Genomic DNA, 20,345 nt, shown 5'->3' with positions numbered 1-20,345 from the left:
ACAACCCCTTTAATGGAATTCTGTTCACAAAAACTAATTATTTCCTTCAGCCTACCACATAACACTTCAGAGGCATTTGAGAATCAAGCATTGTGGTCTGCAGTCACTAAGTGTGAACTCTTTAGGTAGAATCATCAAAGGCATGTATGGTGAAATAAAGTCGTTGCAGAACACCTTGCCAACTCTTAAGCATGAGGCTGGTTTGGCTTATATTCCAGGTCATTGTTGCAAGCCTTGTTAGAGGGTCAGACATTATAGGGAAGCTGCCATCCAATAGGTTGCACTCAAGAGGCATTATAACATCTCCAACTTGAATGCTAAATTCTAGAAGAGCATGCATGGAAATGTCTTCAGTCTTCACATCTTCTAGGTGCTCTCCACAAGGAGAAACTATTTCCTTCCCAACCCACATCATAGGTTTCTCATCCAGCCAACCAGAAAGCCTATTGTACACTGATAAGGGGCAAAAACTCCAAAACAGTCATGGATATCTTGTCCTTCTGCCTAACCACAAGCAGTGGATTGCAAGGGTTTTGGAAGGGAGACCACTAGCGGCAGCCAGTTCAAACTTTAATTTCATTGGTAAAACAAAAACATTTTTAATGTAAGTATGTTACAAGATTGACAATACACACATAGGCTGTTAGATGAGCATAAGTTCTGTTAAAAGCTAGTGTCCACTTAATATGCTCTCCTCATAATAAAATAGGAAGGCGAGAGCTATGCTGTTCTTCGTTAGGTTTCTTACACTCGAGGGCTATTTTAGCAACACCGCAGCACCCACATAAGAGCATCACAGATTTCAGCCTGCTGGAAGCCTCTTATTATGACATGTCCCTTTACACAGACACACATAATATCCAAAACCTACAAGGTTCTGCTTGACACTAATCCCTTCTACTTTATAACAGTTTTATAATAGTTCCCAGCTCTTCATGATTAATATGGATATGAAGGTGCAGCCATTAGAGGGGAGTAAGCAACTTCCAGACTTCTCTGGCAGCAGCTTATCACCCCTGAGAACAAACAAATTCAACCCTTGTTTCCCCAACATCTGCTATCTGGGAGAGTCAGAGCACTACCATACACATTGAGTTGGTCCAGTAGTCCCGATTTTACTTATTCCGAGGAACACTTCAACCGGTGCTAAGATATATACAAATACTAATTATTTAAATTATTTTACATTGTATCACAACTATATTTACTGGCATTTAAATGTGAGGTTCTTAGCACATATGTTTCCCCTCTGTGACATTCAAATAGCTGCCACTTGCCGCAAGCAGCCACATTCATGGCTGTTTGACAGCTTACATGCACGGTCAATGCTGATTACGTCATGTAAGCTTTCAGCTGGATTCTTCTTTAACTTAAAGGGGTTGTCCCGCGCCGAAACGGGTTTGTTTTTTTTTCAACCCCCCCCCCGTTCGGTGCGAGACAACCCCGATGCAGGGACCTAAAGAAAGCTTACCGGAGCGCTTACCTGAATCCCCGTGCTCCGGTGACTTCTATACTTACCGGTGAAGATGGCCGCCGGGATCCTCTTCCTCCGTGGACCGCAGCTCTTCTGTGCGGTCCATTGCCGATTCCAGCCTCCTGATTGGCTGGAATCGGCACGTGACGGGGCGGAGCTACACGGAGCCGGCATTCTGCACGAGCGGCTCCATTGAAGAGAGCAGAAGACCCGGACTGCGCAAGCGCGGCTAATTTGGCCATCGGAGGGCGAAAATTAGTCGGCTCCATGGGAACGAGGACGCTAGCAACGGAGCAGGTAAGTATAAAACTTTTTATAACTTCTGTATGGCTCATAATTAATGCACAATGTACATTACAAAGTGCATTAATATGGCCATACAGAAGTGTATAGACCCACTTGCTGCCGCGGGACAACCCCTTTAATATCAGCTTCAGGGCTGCCATATATTTAACCATATTACTCTGGCAGGGCTTAATATGTCAACATTTAAAATATCTATATACTGAAGTATTGCAGTATAATGCAGAAGTGATCTAACAATGACTAAAATACTTAAGTTAAATAAATGTTTTAAAGATAAAAATTGAAAAAAAACCCTTTTTCTGTTTTTCCTACAACACGGTCAAAACACATTAAAAAAAAAGGATAATTTGCATGGCCGTGTCCAAAAAAGCCAGAGCTATCGACTATCGCATTATTTATTTATCACAGTGAATGCTGTAAAAAAAAAAATCCAGAATTTTCTCCTTCATCTCCCAATAAAAATTGAATAAAAAGTGGGCAAAAGTTATATGTATCACAAAATAGTAGCAATAAGAGATACAGCTTGCTATGCGAAAAACCAGACCTCTCACAGCACCATTGATAAAAGCTAAAAAAAATATGATAACAAAAGGCAATTTTTTAAACAACAAGGGTTTTACATTTTTTTAAAAGTAGTAAAACATAATAAAAATCATAGCAACATAGTACGTAAGTCCGAAAAAATACATATGTCCATCCAGTTCAGCCTATTAACCTCCATGTTGATCCAGAGAAAGACAAAATAAAAGCCAAGCTAGAAGCAAATTGCCCTAATTTAAGGGGAAACAGCATCAACATAATGGAACTAACCGACAGAATGAAGTTAACATATCATTTTTTACTGCAACAGCAAAACCCTCGGAAAAATGGCGTATTTGCTTTTTTTTTTTATTTCGCCTTTTTGAACATTTTTCAAAGTTTTCCACTATATTAGATGGTTCATAAAATTATAGAATTAAAAATACAACTCAACCTACTAAAAACATGACCTTGTACAGCAGCGGAAAAATGCTAAATTTATGGCTCTTGGGATGAAAAAAATGCAAACGAAAACCTGAAAAATGTCTGGTAGTTAAAAGGTTAAATCATGGGAGACACCCTGCCACGACAAGTTGGCCTCATTCAAGTGGACCCAACACTAACCCTATACAGTACCTATGGTATATAACAGAAATAGTGATGAGCAAACTTTTAAAAAGTTTGGTTTGGACGGTTCTTCAAACTTTTGCAAAAAGTTTGTTTTAGTCCAAATTATTTTGAACTGAACCAGAAGTTCACTAAAACTCTTAAAGAGCCATGAAACCTCTCTATAACAACTCTGGGAGTGTTAGTCACCAGTGTTCAGGACTAGTGTTCAGTGAATCGGACCAGTAGAACTCTGTTTCAGCTAGAACTTTGCTCAACACGAAATAGGAGACTCTCTTCTTTCTTGGTCCTTGGCCTATAATACCTGCTACAGTAGATAGGATAGACAGGAAGCAGATAAGAACCTGACTTTTAGAGAATAGTAACTACAACAGTAATGTGATCATATAAATTCAGTGATTGCATGTATCTTGGCTCCCACAGTATGTTGATACTCCTGAATGACTGTTATCTGCACAGTATACAGGTTCACCAAAGCGTCTCTAACGATTGCACTTCTACATTGGCAGATATTGTGTTTTACCAGGCTGTAGTCTACGTACGTTCCCCCGCTGTGATCTATCGATGAGCCCCTTTCAGCATCCGACCTTGAGAGCTCCCCGCAGTGAGAGGTGAAGCAGGCTGGACGTCTCCTGTGTAATACTCTGCTCTGTGTACACACAGGTTTCCAACGCTCTGACTCGCTATCAATTACATTTTATTTTGACGACTTCACCCTGCTGAAGTTCTGCAAACATTACAACATAACAGGCAAGCGACGGACGCATAAAGGACGTGATTAATAGGATCCTGAGGGCCAATGACTACTAGAGCAGTTCAGGGGCCAATTAATTTATGGGACTATTCCAAATTGTTAAAGGGTAACTAAACTTTTTAAACACTTGTGACATGTCAGAAGTATTGATTGGTGGGGGTCCGGTTGCGCTTTTCCCACCCAAAATAAATAAGAGCTGGGGAGCATGTGGGCGGCAGGAAAACTGAATTGGAAAGGGTTAAACTGTTTCAAAAAGTAACTTTAAGCCACTACGACATAGATCAGTGGTCCTCAACCTTTTTCCCTCCAGGGACCGGCCTCAAGCAAGATGATTTTTCCATGGCCCGGCAGGGCTGGGTGGGGGTGGGGCTTTGGTCATATGGGGGCGGGGTTATGCAGCGCTATACACCAAACAGCGCTGTAGACCAGGGGGTGCTGCTGGGACCACTCTGCTGCCCTGCTACACTCCCTGGCACCCTCAGATATGCGCTCACCGGATCCGAAGCACTATCCGTGTGGCCATGTCCACACTGCGCTGCAAGAAGGACCCTAGGGTCTAGGGACCCCGTCAGTTCTGACGGCGTGGTTCTTGAGGTCCCCGCTATGCTCTCAGCTCCCGCGCGCTCACTGCTATGCTGCCAAGCCCTCACCCCCACTACTGGTAGCAGATAACAGCACACGATGGAGCGTGTCCTCCCTGCCGCAGTACTAGCCAATCGGAAGCTAGGGGGCGTTCACTCCAAAGTCCGCTCAGCCCCTAGCTTCCAGTGACGTGACATCAAGGTACAACAGTACCGTGCTGGTCTGCGGCGCCGCGGACCGGCAAAGAAACTCTAACGGCCCGGTCCCGGTCCACGGACCGGTGGTTGGGAACCCCTGACATAGATGATGTTTAGATGTTGTTTGTTTTCTATGGTATTGACAGATATGCAACTTTTTAGCTCCAACCCATCAGGGTACGTCATGGTGACTGCAGCTTAGGGTACTTTTACACAGTTGCCTGAGAAATCGCTGCCCTATCTTTCTCGCACATAGTATTAACGGGCGAAAATACTACTAGTGAATGGTTTTGTTTTCACTAGTAGTAGTGCTGCTATTTAATAATAATAATAATAAACTTTATTTGTATAGCGCCAACATATTCCGCAGCGCTTACATAGACAGGGGGGAATACAGAAAGACAAAATACAAACATTACAGAACCACGGTTACATACAGTAATCGGTTGATTGATACAATAGGGGTGAGGGTCCTGCTCCAACGAGCTTACATACTACAAGTAATGGGGTGATACAGAGGGTAAAGGGGCTGGAGATGTGCACGGTATGGGGAGGTGTGAGCGATGTTATACACAGACAATGGTCAGACATTTAGCCGTGTGACGGCAGAAACGGTGTGACTGCAGGAGCGGTTTATGATGGCTAGCAGGGATTGCAGTCAGTAGGTCAGGGAGCATGTTATCAGGCGGAGTACAGAGAGGTTTGTTTAGGGAATGCGGTATGCCTCCCTGAAGAGGTGCGTTTTTAGAGCACGCCTGAAGTTCTGCGAGTCCTGGATTGCTCGGGTAGCCTTTGGTAGTGCGTTCCAGAGGACAGGTGCTGCTCTGGAGAAGTCTTGGAGGCGGGAATGAGAAGTTCGAATGAAAGGGGCGCTCAGTCTGGTTTCATTAGCAGAGCGGAGAGCCTGGGCTGGTTGATGGATTGAGATGAGGGAGGCGATATAGGGTGGCGCTGCACTGTGGAGGGCTTTGTGGATGAAGGTAGCGAGTTTAAATTGAATTCTGTATTTAACGGGCAGCCAGTGCAGTGACTGGCACAGGGCAGAGGCGTCCGAATAGCGGCTGGACAGGAAGATGAGCCTGGCTGCCGCATTCAGGATGGACTGGAGAGGGTAGAGTCTGGTGCAGGGGAGGCCGATCAGCAACGAGTTGCAGTAATCGAGCCGGGAGTGGATGAGGGCGACAATAAGCGTTTTTAACGTCTCCACAGTGAGAAAAGAGCGGATTCTTGCGATGTTCTTGAGGTGCAGCTGACATGTTCGGGCCAGAACATCAAAAATTGTGAACTGACCCCCTGTACACCTATGATCTGAACAGGCACCATAACACCAAAATAGCAGATCTGGACTTCCTATCCAACAGACATCCACCAAACAAGATGGAGAACGCTGAACCCAATCCGATGCAACATTAACGGAAGTGGTATAGGAATAAAACGAAGATCACCACAATGCGCCTCGCTCAGGAGGGAGACCACCAATGTCCAAATAAGTGACTGCATTGTGTCCAGGCCTCCTCTTCATCCTCATCATTCTCATCTTTGTCTTTATCACTATTTGAGGGATGACTCAGTATATAGCTTATTACATATAATCTGATGAATCCAACCCAATCTTTTATATTTTCTTCAGTGCTATAAATTGCCAAAAATCTGTTTCTTTTTGCTTTCTGCGCAGTATATAGATCACTACTGAAGAGTCCAATGGTCGGTCCCACTGGCCAACTTATCAAGGACTCACTCCCCCTACAGACATTAAGGGCTCCTGCACACGGGCGGATTTGATTTGCGGAATCCGGGGCCGGTGGCTGCCCCCGGATTTCTCAGCAAATACTGCCCATAGCCTCATATGGAGAACTGCTGCTTGTACATGAGCGGAAACCAATTGCGATTTCCGCTAACGCAAAAGAAAATCGCAGCATGCTCCAATTCTTTGCGGTTTCCGCCTGGATGGCTTTCATTAAAGTCAGTGGAAGCCGTACATCCCGCGACTCTTCTGCAATCATCATTGCAGAAGGGTCACGGAATCCATGTCATCGCCTAGCGACGGCGCGGCATAACATGTACTGCACATAGGCACGGTCCGGCACTTCCCCAGTACAGATAAAGAAGAATCTGGACAGGTTAGTGGGGTTACCGGCCGAGCACAGGGTTGAATTTCACTGCGGGATCCCGCGTGCCAGGTCCAACCCTGTCGTATGCAGGAGACCTTAACCATGCTTTCCAGGCTGTTGATTGATGTTTCCAGCTTGGAGCTGGAGAAGCCATTGGGAGCTGAAGGACTGTGGCAGTGCCATACTTCCATCTTCAGAGCAGCCGCAGTGACATCTGTTTGTCTCTCCAAATGCAGTGATGTCATTCACATGGGTCAAAGTGCAGCGCCAGAGTAGTCATACGGGTACACATGGCATCCCAAGCTCAAGCAGAGCTGGAGATGTCAATCAACAGCCCGGGGCATGGTTCAACATTCGAAATGGGGAGTGAATCCCGGACAAGTTGGCCAGAGGAACAGCCCTTCGGATGATTCAGCAGGGACTTGTATTCCGCATGGGAAATAGTAAAAAAATGATTTGCAGCAAGTTAGAGCACCGAAGATAAAGAAGCTAACACTAGATCTATCTGTTAGTGGCACATTATATTAATGATAAGTTGAATATATAAAATACGGGGGACAAACTTCCTTTATTGAGAACTATATACATCCATATGCTGTGAGCGCCCCCTAGTGATGACGGTAGGCAGCTAGAACTTTATTACGCAGCTACAACTATGTGAGATGATGCAGGGGATTTGGAGCTATGTGTCAGAAAACTGACCTACAGGAATTCTACATCAAAATACATTACAGATACACTTTCTTACCCCGGACCTCCATCATTAACCCCTTCACTATCCTAGACCATAAAAAAATAAACTATAGAATTATATCATATGAAGTGTTGACCACTAAACCCCTCTTATCCTCCAGGGACATTACAGGAATACTTTGACTAGATGTTCCTAAGCAAAGGTGTGTAGTAGATGGAGAAAGATGGTGAAGTGGGTGTAATTGGGTGGTGAAAGGAATTTTGTCATCTATGTCTCGGGCACCAACACACTTGGAACCCACTTTTAAAAACTTAGTCTTTGCCCCAGCTAATTCTATGAATTTAGATTACAGTGTCCAGTCCAGAGTCCATAGAGATCCAATCAAATCGGCTTTGCCTGTAATAGAAAAATCCATCTCCAGTTCAGAGAATATCCCCAGTAATAAAACGTTACTCACATAAATACATTTACCTAAAGGGCCCTTTGGTCTCATAGGAAAACGGTTTACATGTGTAAACCAACCCCTAAGAGAAAGGCTAGGGCTACACAGTGACTTTTGGCCATGACAAGGGTCACACAAAGGAAATATGGTGCCCCCACATGTTATGTGTTCTTTATCCCAGCAGATCAATCTTTGTGTTGTTGCAATGTATCAGTGCAGGTAAGAGCCATCAGCCTGGAGTCTCCTACTGGAGAGAGGTTTCTACTGCTGCTGTGTTTAGCCAAGAGAGTTATTACCTGCACCGATACACTGTAACAAACCCTCATCTGTGTGAACTAAACTTCATTTTGCAGGGTTAACAGATGAATCCAGCACGATCTTTTATATCTTCTTCAGTGCTATAAATTGCCAAATTGGGTGGTGATAGGAATTTTGGCATCTATGTCGTGGCACCAACACACTTGGAAGCCACTTATAAAACTTAGTGTTTGCCCCGCTAATTCTATGAACTTACATGACCTGTGTAGGTCAGAGTCACTCCCACTGCAGCCAACCCATCCTTTCCAAGAAATAAAAACCAAGACAACACATTTTGGATTAATTGGCCACAGCATCCATTTATAATACACACGAACTAATACAATTAGAGTTTTTATCCCAACTACAAGAGGAAGGTACTTGGAGACCCAAAATATGTTGCTTAAAAATTTCCAACTCGTTAACCGTACCTTGCCCCCAACCTTAGTGACTGGCTCAGGGGCACCACTAGCCACCTTAATTGGCTAATATTGAATAGAATAAATCGGCCTGGAGGGACTCCCCTCCCCCCCCCCATAGGCCGTGTCTCCAGCAACAGACAACCAAAATTAACATGATGGAGGGAATACTAAAGGTGAGGCCGTACCCACCAGACTCCCCCCTCACCACTATAAAACCGACCCCAAGGACCCACCACCCACCACAGCCAGCCAGGCTTACCACCTAAGCCTGCGCAACCCCCACCAGAAGCAAAGCCCTTTCAATGCCCTCCTGCACCGCCCAGGTCCACATGTCAATACCTGCATCATTTAAATGTACGCCATCCGCCAACCAATAATTACCCTGTCCGGACTCGAAATCCACATGGCGCGCACTCACTCCCCCATTCCTGGCAACAAAGGCTGAAATATGCCTATTCAACTTAATCCTGGCCTTGTTAATCCTTTCCACCGACCGGGCCATCCTCCTCCAGCATTTCCGAGGTACAATTTCTGACCATACCACTACAACTTTTGGAAAGAGCACATTCAATCGCAGGATGTCATATTAAAGGTCCCTCCGCAGCTCCCTAGCTGGGCGACTGCCAAGGTCATTCCTCCCCACATGCAGCACTAACACATCAGGCACTCTATCCCTTGCCACATACCCGTTCACTTCTGGCAATACCCTGCACCATCTCATACCCCGTAAACCCAACCACCGAATCACTGCAGCTTCCTTTGGAATTCCTAGTCGTCTCCCGTTATGCCTCATCCTTGCTCTCTCCTCAGCCCAGTACATGAATGAATGGCCCAAAATGCAAACCAAGGCCGATCCTTTGCTCCTTGTATAAGGGAAAAACCTGCAGTTAAAACAAGCACTTCGACAACAGCCCCTCAACAAATACAATCCCCCCCCCTCCTCTAAACCTAAGCACACAACTCCGACCTCTCGCATCCCCTCCGATATACCCAGTATACCATCTCCTGTAAACCCAAATCCGAAACCACTTTCTCTAAAACCCCAGAAAACTGAAACTTAGACAGAAACGGCCCATCCATGTGTCTGAGCAATGGACCTCCCTTCCAATTAACAAAGGCCTGGTAATCACACAAACATTTCACCGGGCACATGTCCGACCCAGGCACCCCATAAAGATTCACTCTCATTCCTTTCACTAACCGATCAGTTTTTGACCAGCGCAACCAAATCTCCACACCACTATTCCTGACATACACATAAGCCGATAATAAACCGCCTTCTTTTGTTCTACTGGGTGCCACCACTTCACTCAAATGAAACGCCCCCAAAAAAGCTAGACAAAAAGCACAACGAAACAAACACACCTTAAATGCATCAGTGCAAATGCACCCCAGCGCCTCGCCCATCCGATTGAACAGTGGAATGTTACCGACCGGCGCTTATCATAACCCAACTTACCATAACGAAAACCCTTCAGGGCCTGACGCACTAAAAAGTGTTTGGTGACATCTGTCAATCCCCGCATCTTAAAGCCAAAAGCTAATCCTGACACCAAGCGGTTAACTTTTGATGTTGACCACCCCACAACAGATGCCTCACCTAACACCCCCAGTAATGCTCCAATCTGGTCCTCCTCGGATTGCACCTCCCCCATATCTAACCACTGCTCCCATTCACACTACACCGCCTCATAGCCTGTCCAAGTACCCCGTGCCAGCAAAGACCTAATCAGGTGCTCCGCCGCACGCCTACCACGTTCCAAATTTGAGACGAGCATGGACAACTTTCCTCGTCCGCGTCCCGGATCAGTGACCGAAAACACTCCTACTGGAAACGAGAAAGAGAATCTGCTATAGAGTTTTTAACACCACGCACGTGCAACCACCCACACATTTAACTTTAAACAAGATAAAACCAAAAAACGCAGCAAATCAACCACCGGAGGGGAATGTGCCGAAACCGAATGTGCTGAAATCCTCTGCACCACCCAAATTATCACAGTGGAATCTCACCTTCTTATTCCGAAACCAGTCTGCCCAAATTGTCACCGCCACAACAATGGGAAACAGTTCTAGCAGAACCAAGTTTCTAACCAACCCCGATTCCACCCAACAACCTGCACACCAATGTCCCTGAAAGAAGGCTCCGAAACCAGCCCCCCAGCAGCATCCATAAATTTCTCACAATCGAAATTGTCGAAATGACCTCCTGTTATATTGTCCCAGGAACGCCAACCAAACATCCAAATCCGCTTTTGCCTCAACCGAAACCCGAACAAAATGATGTGGAACTTTAACTCTCGTCGTAGCACTCGCTAGCCTTCGGCAGAAGACCCTGCCTATTGTGATTATCCTGCACGCAAAATTCAGTTTGCCCAGTAGCGACTGAAGATTTTTAAGGGGGATCTTCCTAGCCCCCCTAGCCGCAATCAAAGCCTGCCAAAGCGACTCTAGCTTGTCCTCAGAAAGGCGCCACTCCATTCTCAATAGTGATACCCAAAAAATTTAGACAAGTCACCGGGCCCTCAGTTTTTTCTGGGGCCAGTGGGACTCCAAAACGATTAAACACCCACTGCCCCGTGGACAACAGCGAAGCACACACGCCAGACTCTGCAGAACCACACACAAGAAGTCGTGTAGGTAATGAATCACTGACTTCAAACCTGAAACATCACAAACCACCCATTCCAAAAAACTACTTAATCCCTCGAGTATGGAGCATCCCATGGGCAGGCACAGATCAACGTAATACAATCCGTCCCAAAAATATCCTAACAAATGAACACTGCCAGGATGAATAGGGAGCAACCGGAACGCCAACTCAATGTCGGTTTTTGCCAATAAGGCCCCATTTCCACAACGACGCACCAACCTAACCACCGTATCAAAGGATGTGTAGACCACTGAACAAAGTTCCGGGTCAATACGATCATTTACTGATAGCCCTTTGCCCTTTCTGGTATAACAAATGATGGATAAGCCTAAACTGCTCCTTCTTTGGTACAACTCCCAAGGGGGACACCACCAGATTTAGCATGGGGAGGGAACTAAAAGGACCTGCCATCCGTCCCAACAAAATCTCCTTTGCTAATTTGTCACCGACAACGGTCGGATAAAACAATGCCGATTGTAAGTTCTTATTTCGCAAATGGAACCAGAGGCGCCGGAGCTGGGATACGAAACCCCTCCGTAAATCCTAACCTCAAAAACTGCGCCTTTTCCGCATCCGGATACCTACTTAGATACAGCTCCATCTCTAGAAGTTTCACCGGAGTCCTCCCTCTGCGCCCCACTACCTGCCCCATTTCCTTTCCCACGCGCCGTGCGATCCTCCATTGCAAACGGGACAACAGTGCTTAAACTTGCACCCTGCCCCGAACTTGCACAGCCCGTCATTAAACTGCCAGAGTCCTGGCCTCTGCACTGAAACCGATCCGGAGGACCTGGCTGCGCTAGTGCCACATGCTGAGCCGGCTGACCCTGCTTCCCCCAGAAAGGGCTGCCCATAACGTGATGGTGCCATAACCTTCAACCAAAGCCCAATATCCTTGTGATCCCACCGGATACTGGGCCTAACAGCTTTTCTCTGCCGGAACTGATCGTCGTAACGAAGCCATGCCTGTCCCCCATATGTCCTGTATTCCTCCCCAATTGAATCCAAATAACAGAACAAGGCCGAGCAGTTTTCAGGAGCTTTCTCCCCCACCACCCCCGCTAAGATTGCAAATGCTTGCAACCAATTCGCGAAAGTCTGCAGAATCAGCCGCCACCGTCTCTTCTCCTCCTCCTTTTTTTTATTATCCATCCTCTTACCCTTGTCTAAGGTAACTTTTTAAAGTGGAAGGAGCGAAAAAATGTCCACGCATTCTTCCTTCCAAATCTTCTCCCTAACCTCTTTTTTTAAATGTGCCCCCAGCCGTCCTTCAAAGCAGACATATACTTCCCCTTTAGCCTTGTCATCTAAACGAACTGAATCACCATCCTTCTCCATCTGCACCCCAACTGTCACTCCGCCTGCACGCTGTGCTTCACTCCCCGCTGGTCCGCCACTTGCCCCGCTACCCGTTGTAGTAGAGCTAGACACCACGGGAGGAAGCCACGCCATCACTGGAGATGGAGCTGCCCCTGCCTCCCTGCCCCTAACCTGCTCGCAGCACAGCAATAACTGCCTGACATTCCCCAACAACAACCAAAAATCATCTTGGACTACCCCCGCACTCTAGCGCCCAACTTCCGCACCTCCCCATCCCCACCAACACCCTCATTAACATTAGAAGACAAACACCACATCAAGTTGTCCTCACCAAGCTGCATGGGGGCTGTGACCCCACCAGCCGGGCCCACTGGATCCTGTAGCTCGTCCTTACTCCCGGTCTCCACTTCTCCAGGCTCCAACGTGCTGCTTGCTGTCAGCCTAGCTCCTCACACGTCCCGGGCCAGATAGTGGCCCGACGTGATTTGGCACGCGCACTGCCGATCACAGCTGCGGGGCCCCTTGTCCTCTCTCCTCCTCCACCGTTGGCCTCCTGACACACTCCCTGGAGTTTACCGTGGCTCTGCTGCCCCTGCCGTCCGGCTCGTCCCATGGCTGACATAGCCTCTGGTGAACTAGCTGTCGCTCTACCCCTCACCGTTCCCTGCAGGACACTGCCACTGCACGTCTCCTCTGTCCTCCCATGCTGACTGCGCTGTCCATTCCTCTCCCTGGCCGGTACATCGCCAGGGGAGCCGATTGTCTCTGTCCCAGCTCTCCTGTAGCCCAGTGCCGCAGGCCCCACCCCCCGACCAGGACGGGACCCTCTGCTCACCGTCAGGCCCAGCGGCCTGCAGGGGCTCCTTCTACCCAGCCTTCCCCTGCCCTGAGATGTAGAGCCGGGGGGACAAAGCAAAGGGTCCCTGGAGGGACTCCTCATGCGGCGCCGGGCACGGGGAATACCCTACTCTGCAATCAGGCGCGTGGATGGCCTGCTCCTCCGCGGCGGCCTCTCTCATGCAGCTTCACCCGTGGCTGTCCCCGGAGCACAACTAAGAGCACCTGCAACACAGTCCCGCAGCCAGCCTGCGCCATGCACTCCAGCGGCTGCCCGAAGCTCCTCCAAAACCTGCTCGACGTCCACATGGTAAGCTAATATGCTAATAAACTAACTGACCTGTCACTACAAACAGTTTTTCCTAAAATGGCGCTCACCTCACCATCCCACTCTTATAGCCTCTAACCCCCCCTAACACTAACTCCCCCTATCCCATTCAAACTCACCCTATTGATCTTCAACCTGCCATTACCCCTCCCCGATTAACCCCTACCTGTCCCTCATTCCCTCACCACCCCGGTTATGCGTGGCCTGCACTAATGGAACCTGCGGTTCCCTGCTCCGGCCCCCACTTTATTTTGTCCAGTCCGGATACCGTATAAATGCTGTGATAAAGGTTTTGCCTGTAACAGAAAAATCCATCTCTAGTTACAATTATTGATGCTTTATTCACTGTGAAATGTGCAGATAAAGGGAGGCCGGAACCGGAGCCCGCAGGGCCATAGGTAGAGGCGGACATGACAGGGTTAACGGGGAGGAAAGGGTTAATAGATTTAAAAGTAAACAGGAGAGTATGGGGAGAAAAGGGGAGGGGCTAAAAAGGGGGAGTGAAGGATTATGGGTAGAGAAAGAGCACGAAAAGAGGGGGAGGAGCCAGCAGAGGAAGAAGAAGGACCTGGAGCCGAACGGAAGAAGATTCCCACCCGCCCGCCCAAAAAAAGGGGGAGGGGGGGTATCCATATCATCATAGCAGCGGTTAGGGAGGTGTCCTTGGAGTCAATTTAGGAGGGGGGGAGGGGGAGGCAGGGGTAGTAGAGTTACCCCCCCCCTCCGGTTCGGATTAAGTAGTAGGTGGGTCTGTGGCCTCTTGGTTTGACAGGGGGTTCCCTGCAAAAGTGGTTGTTGTTGCTAGCCGGGGTATGGCTAGATAGCCCCGGGGTCAGGAGGTAGGCGACTCGAGGAGAAGTGGCGAGTCTCCTGAGTCAGGTGATTAGAGACGGGAGGCGTGGTTTAGGAAAATAGGGTCTCACGAGTCAGGTTTTAGGAGACGGGAGACAGTTACACCTATTTTTCCTTGGTTGGTGAGGCGACAGATAGTTTTAGTTTGGAGCTCCAAGGATCTCTCCAAAATAGTTTTGGAATAGGGCTAAAAAGTGTATTTATGTTATATTGTTATGTTGTAATAAATTGGCTGCTGTGGCCAAAAATTAATCCAAAAAGAAGTTGTCAGTGGTTATTTTAGATAAGTGGGGGGGAAAGGGGGTTAATAGGCTACAGCAGACGACTCCGTGGTACCAAGTCATGTCCCCAGTAATAAGACGTCACTCACATAAATACATGGCCTTATAGGGCCCTTTGGTCTCATGGGAAAACAGTTAACATGTGTGGACCAAACCCTAAAAGAAAGGCTAGGGCTACACAGTGACTTTTGGCCATGACAAGGGTCGCACAAAGTATATATGGTGCCCCCACATGTTATGTGTTCTTTATCCCAGAGGACCAATCTTTGTGTTGTTGCAATGTATCAGTGCAGGTAAGAGCCATCAGCCTGGAGTCTCCTACTGGAGAGAGGTTTCTACTGCTGCTATGTTTAGCCAAGAGAGGATTACCTGCACTGATACACTGTAACAAACCCTCATCTGTGTGAACTAAACTTCATTTTGCACAGTTAAGCGTCTGTATTAGAGATGAGCGAGCGTACTCGGAAAAGCACTACTCGCTCGAGTAATTTGCTTTATCCGAGTATCGCTGTGCTCGTCCCTGAAGATTCGGGTGCCGGCACGGAGCGGGGAGCTGCAGCAGAGAGCGGGGAGGAACGGAGGGGAGATCTTTCTCTCCCTCTCTCCCGCCCGCTCTCCCCTGCTCCCCGCTGCGACTCACCTGTCAGCCGCAGCGGCACCCGAATCTTCAGGGACGAGCACAGCGATACTCAGATAAAGCAAATTACTTGAGCGAGTAGTGCTTTTCCGAGTACGCTCGCTCATCTCTAGTCTGTATCTCTTCCTATAGAGGGAGGATGCTGATTGTCCTTCCAGTGTAAAGTATTGGCCCCCCAGGACTATTGCTGTCACTCTGCAGTATGTACAAAAGACTCATTTTAGGACACTATAGAATAGGATGTGTATCGGAATAGATACCTGACTGCCGGCCCGGCCTTGCCAATCATCTCTAGGATTCTGGTGGAGAAATAGAAGAGATTTAAGGGATAAATATTATCTATAAAGTTGAGTCACTTCCAGAACAACTTTCTTCTGTATCAGGTCACATCTAGTCTTGTAGTGGTGACCCCATAATGCTGCACAAATGCTCTATTATTCCACTATTCGGGTGTGACTATACAGGGGGGAACCTTCTCATGATCCTCCACACCCTGCCCCTTACTAGACAGGGAAATGTTAGAGAGAAGGAAGACAATTATCTACATATCTTCCTCAGTAGAGGTTTTTGGGCAGCGGGCTGTCATGTGACTATTAATCCCATTTACCCTCTCACTTCTATTAGAGGGTGACTCCAGCAAGGAACACGGACACTCAAGTGACTTTCATATGATTTATAAGGTGACGGTCACCAACAAATTTCTTACTGCTAGTCATAAGCACTGATGGGACCATAAAGTTTATGATGTGGAGCGCTGCTCTGGAGGGATGTGCCAGACAGAGGAGAGAGGACTATGAGAATCCACAAGAAGTAAAATAACACTTATTTATTATATGGCAGGAGGCATAGAAGAAACAAAAAAGAAAGATCTGACAATCTACAGAAGAGAGGACCCTGAATATAAGTGCTGACAATTTACATTAGGGAGGACCCTGCCCATAAAAGCTGACAGCCTTGTTATGTGTCCATGAAGCCAGTAAGAACATGAGGGCATCATCTGTCCTCCCATATCTGGATTCACCCCCCAAAGTCTCTCCTGCTAGTACATTAGAATACTGGAGCGCTCTCCCTGTACTGGGGCCCTGGGAATATGCCACGTAGCTGGGGGCCCCTAACGTCCCCTGCCTGCCTCTATAGTGACCATGGACAGTACAATCTGCCGGCGCCCCCCAGTGGCAGGTCCATCCTGCAGCTGGTTATATGTGAGGTCAGACTTCCTATTCCTCTATCTGTAGCAATCAGACATCTGTGATGTGTCATCTATAGTGTCTATGTAATCATCTCCGTCCTCCACTCACCGTAGTTATGAGTAAACAGCAGCATAGAAGGTAGATGAGTAAAATCCAAGTCTTTATTGTTTTATATTTAAAAAGTGGCCTGGCAACGTTTCAACCAGTATGGTCTTTGTCAAGCCGTCTTTTGAAATATGGAACAATGAGGACTTGGATTTTACTTATTTACCTTCTTTGCTGCTGTTTACTCTTGCTACTGGATTGATTTGGGGACTTTTTTGGTTCATTATCCCTATTTGCGGCTTTGCATTGCTTTTCCTTCCCACCCTGGCTGGGCTATAATAGAGGATTAAGTGCTGCCGGACCTTATATGTGCACAAATAAGTGACTGCCTCACTTACGGTCCGCTTAGACCTGCCGCTTTAAACGAGCGAATGATATCAGAGTTCGCTTGTGCAGCGTGTTTATACTGGCAGATACATTGTTGGCTCGTTTGAACGATCAGTATTTAAACCGAACGAGCCAAGGATGATTTGTATGTCTGCACAAAATGAACAACGACTGAAAATGAACGATTTATCATTCGCTGTTCGATCGTTGTCTGCGTTTACACTGAATGATCATCGTCCATTTTCGCTTGTTTGAATGATTTTTTGACCGATAACTCTGGACAACAAAAATGTGCTTTTCGAAATTTTCTCCTTTCTCAAAATAGTTAAACTACCCTAATTTTGGATCAAGAAACATTAATGTGACATTAGATTTTGTTTAGTGGGCCTAAGTCTGGTTTTATAGATACACTAACTTCAAATAAAAGGGCTTAATCACGTGAACGGATTCTCCTTGCTAGTTGCTTGTACTCCTTTTCTGGGGCGTCTCTTGTCATTGTCCACCAGTAGTCCGCAAACAGAGAAGCTTCCATTTTCCCGGATACCTTCGTTCCATTTTCGATATATCCTGATGGATTCGCTCTCTGTGTTCGTCACTCGCGGCGCCGCAGTTGTCAGGGAAGAAGTCCAGGTGGGAATCTAGGAAATGGATTTTGGGTGACATGTTACAACTAGAGATGAGTGAGCGTACTCGCTAAGGCAAATTACTCGAGCGAGTATTGCCATTTTCGAGTACATGCCCGCTCGTGCCAAAAGATTCGGGGGCCGGCGGGGGTGACAGGTGAGTTGCGGCAGGGAGCATGGGGGAGCGGGGGGGAGAGATCCCCCCCCCCCCCAATCCCTCCCCATTCCTCCCCGCTCTCCTCTGCCGGCCCCCGAATCTTTTGGCACGAGCGGGCATGTACTCGAAAATGGCAATACTCGCTCGAGTAATTTGCCTTAGCGAGTATGCTCGCTCATCTCTAGTTACAACCTAAACGATGGTACTTTTCTAGACTTTTACTCACAGTCTCAAAGTAGTTGTCAACTCTCTGATTTTTCAGGAAGCCATGCGCAACATCTTTAAATGCCTCCCATGCTGCTTTCTTCATGACACAGAAGAACTTTCTCAAAGTTTTTATCCTTAAGAAGATGACGAGTCTGCGGGCCAATGAAGATGCCTTCTTTAACTTTGGCATCACTGAGCTGTGGAAATTGTCTTCTGAGGTACTGAAAAGCTTCTCCACCCTGGTTTATCCCTTTTACAAAGTTCTTCATGAGTCCAACTTAGATGGGCTACATCTCAGAGCCAAGAGCTAACTCACAGTTTTCAATGTCATTTTTGTTTCTTCCACGATGAAATGATTAAGAAATACCGATATTCAAATCAGATTTTCACTGCTGACCAATGTAATCCTTCCATGTAAAAGGGCCTTTAATTCACTGAGAGATAACCATCTCAATCAGGATCGCTTGTCACAATAAACAGGTCAATCCAGCTGCAGCCATGAATACTTGAAAAGGGGTCTTTCTTTAGCCAAAACACATTGCCTGCCGGCCCTGTACGTTTATTGTGCTGCTGCTGTACCCACTAGCCATAGAATAAGATGTGCATAAAAACGTTTCTACAGCTGGATTGACCTGATTATTGTGACTAGCGATCCTGGAATGGGGGGTGATTGATACCTCACTGCTGGTTCTTTGGTCATTAATGGTCTTCCTCCTGAGTGCTGAACATTGTTGTTCTATTTGTGTGCACGGTAGACTAACGCCAGATTCACAGGGACATATTTTCGCACGCAACATGCAGAGAATAGAATCCATTGATTTCAATGGGTTCATTCACATTTCTGTATTTTGTGCATGTTTTTCAGTAGCGTAAAAAAAAAAACCTCAGCATTTTTTACTTTTCTGCGCACCAAAAGTCCCTATAAAAATCAATGGGGGGGGGGGGGGGGGATGCAAATGCGCATGCAAGGAGATGCATAATACACTGCGTAAATCCGCTGGAAAAAAGGACACATCTGGAACTCATTAGACGATCGGTTTGTCTTTGTTTGAACATGCCTTGCCAGCGCAAAAAGTGCAGAAAAGTACGTCTATGCATCTGCAAAAGAGCATAGTTCGTTCCACTAAAACGCTAGGCTCATGCGTGTAAATACGCTCATGTGAATCTGTCTCATTCACATCTGTGCTGAAGATTTAGTTTGGAGCCTGCATCTCAGATTTACTTCAAATCCAGAATTAAAATTTTCTGTATATAGCACTATTTTTTCTGGGAAAATCTTGTTTTCCAAGGTTGCATTTTTTATATCTTATTTTACCCCGTTTTTTTTCTGTTGACAGATTTAACCGCTACCGATGCAGTTGGCCCTACTGTATATGTGTACAGCTGAGAACAGGGAATTAGACAGTGAGTCCAAACAGGGCCAGAGATCGCTGAGAGTGATTACAGTGATTACAGTCTGTAATCAGTTCAGAGTGGTGACAGGTCCTCTTTAAATAAGTAGATGCAATAACGCTTTCAACCAGCAGGTGGCAAACAAAGCACCAGAATATATCACATTCTAAAGCTACTGCAGGGGTGCACAACATGTAGCCCACAGTGCCATTCTATACGTCCCCAATCATCTGGACACAGATATATCTACACGTGGCTGCTCGCATGTAGCTTCCGTGTCAGGGTGAAGAGGAGCGGCGCATGGCAGGGCAATAGGAACAGAGAAGTACTAAGGGTGCACTCTGTAGCCATGTCTGTGTCCCCTATATATTAGTACAAGTACTAAGGGTGCACTGTGTAGCCATGTCTGGTCCCCTATATATTAGTACAAGTACTAAGGTTGCACTGTGTAGTCATGTCTGGGTCCCCTATATATTAGGACAAGTACTAAGGGTGCACTCTGTAGCCATGTCTGGTCCCCTATATATTAGTACAAGTACTAAGGGTGCACTGTGTAGTTATGTCTGGGTCCCGATATATTAGGACAAGTACTAAGGGCGCACTGTGTAGCCATGTGTGGTCTTATATATATTAGGACAAGTACTAAGGGTGCACTGTGTAGTCATGTCTGGGTCCCCTAAATATTAGGACAAGTACTAAGGGTGCACTGTGTAGCCATGTCTGGGTCCCCTATATATTAGGACAAGTACTAAGGGCGCACTGTGTAGCCATGTCTGGGTCCCCTATATATTAGGACAAGTACTAAGGGTGCACTGTGTAGCCATGTCTGGGTCCCCTATATATTAGGACAAGTACTAAGGGTGCACTGTGTAGCCATGTCTGGGTCCCCTATATATTAGGACAAGTACTAAGGGTGCACTGTGTAGCCATGTCTGGGTCCCCTATATATTAGGACAAGTACTAAGGGTGCACTGTGTAGTCATGTCTGGGTCCCCTATATATTAGGACAAG

General features: G+C 46.9%; 1 protein-coding gene across 14 annotated transcripts in view; it reads right to left on the bottom strand.

Moving 5' to 3' along the window:
• Nucleotides 1–20,345, bottom strand: part of LOC136621799 (dynein light chain Tctex-type 5-B-like) — a 60,402-nt gene that overhangs the window by 16,784 nt on the left and 23,273 nt on the right. For 3 of the 14 annotated variants that reach the window (XM_066597537.1, XM_066597538.1, XM_066597539.1), the window contains 2 exons: nucleotides 17,500–17,593; nucleotides 15,594–15,632 (listed from right to left, as the gene is read on the bottom strand). The exons of 2 other annotated variants lie outside the window; for them this stretch is intronic. In XM_066597537.1, coding sequence (XP_066453634.1) covers nucleotides 15,594–15,632; nucleotides 17,500–17,510 — 50 coding nt within the window. In that variant the 5' untranslated portion in view covers nucleotides 17,511–17,593. 9 more of the 14 variants (XM_066597540.1, XM_066597541.1, XM_066597543.1 and 6 more) reach the window with 8 other exon arrangements.

The sequence above is a fragment of the Eleutherodactylus coqui genome, chromosome 3, assembly GCF_035609145.1.
Source record: "Eleutherodactylus coqui strain aEleCoq1 chromosome 3, aEleCoq1.hap1, whole genome shotgun sequence".
NCBI classification, from domain to species: domain Eukaryota; kingdom Metazoa; phylum Chordata; class Amphibia; order Anura; family Eleutherodactylidae; genus Eleutherodactylus; species Eleutherodactylus coqui.
The sequence above is the reverse complement of the archived record's forward strand: the minus strand, read 5'-3'. Positions and strand labels throughout refer to the sequence as shown.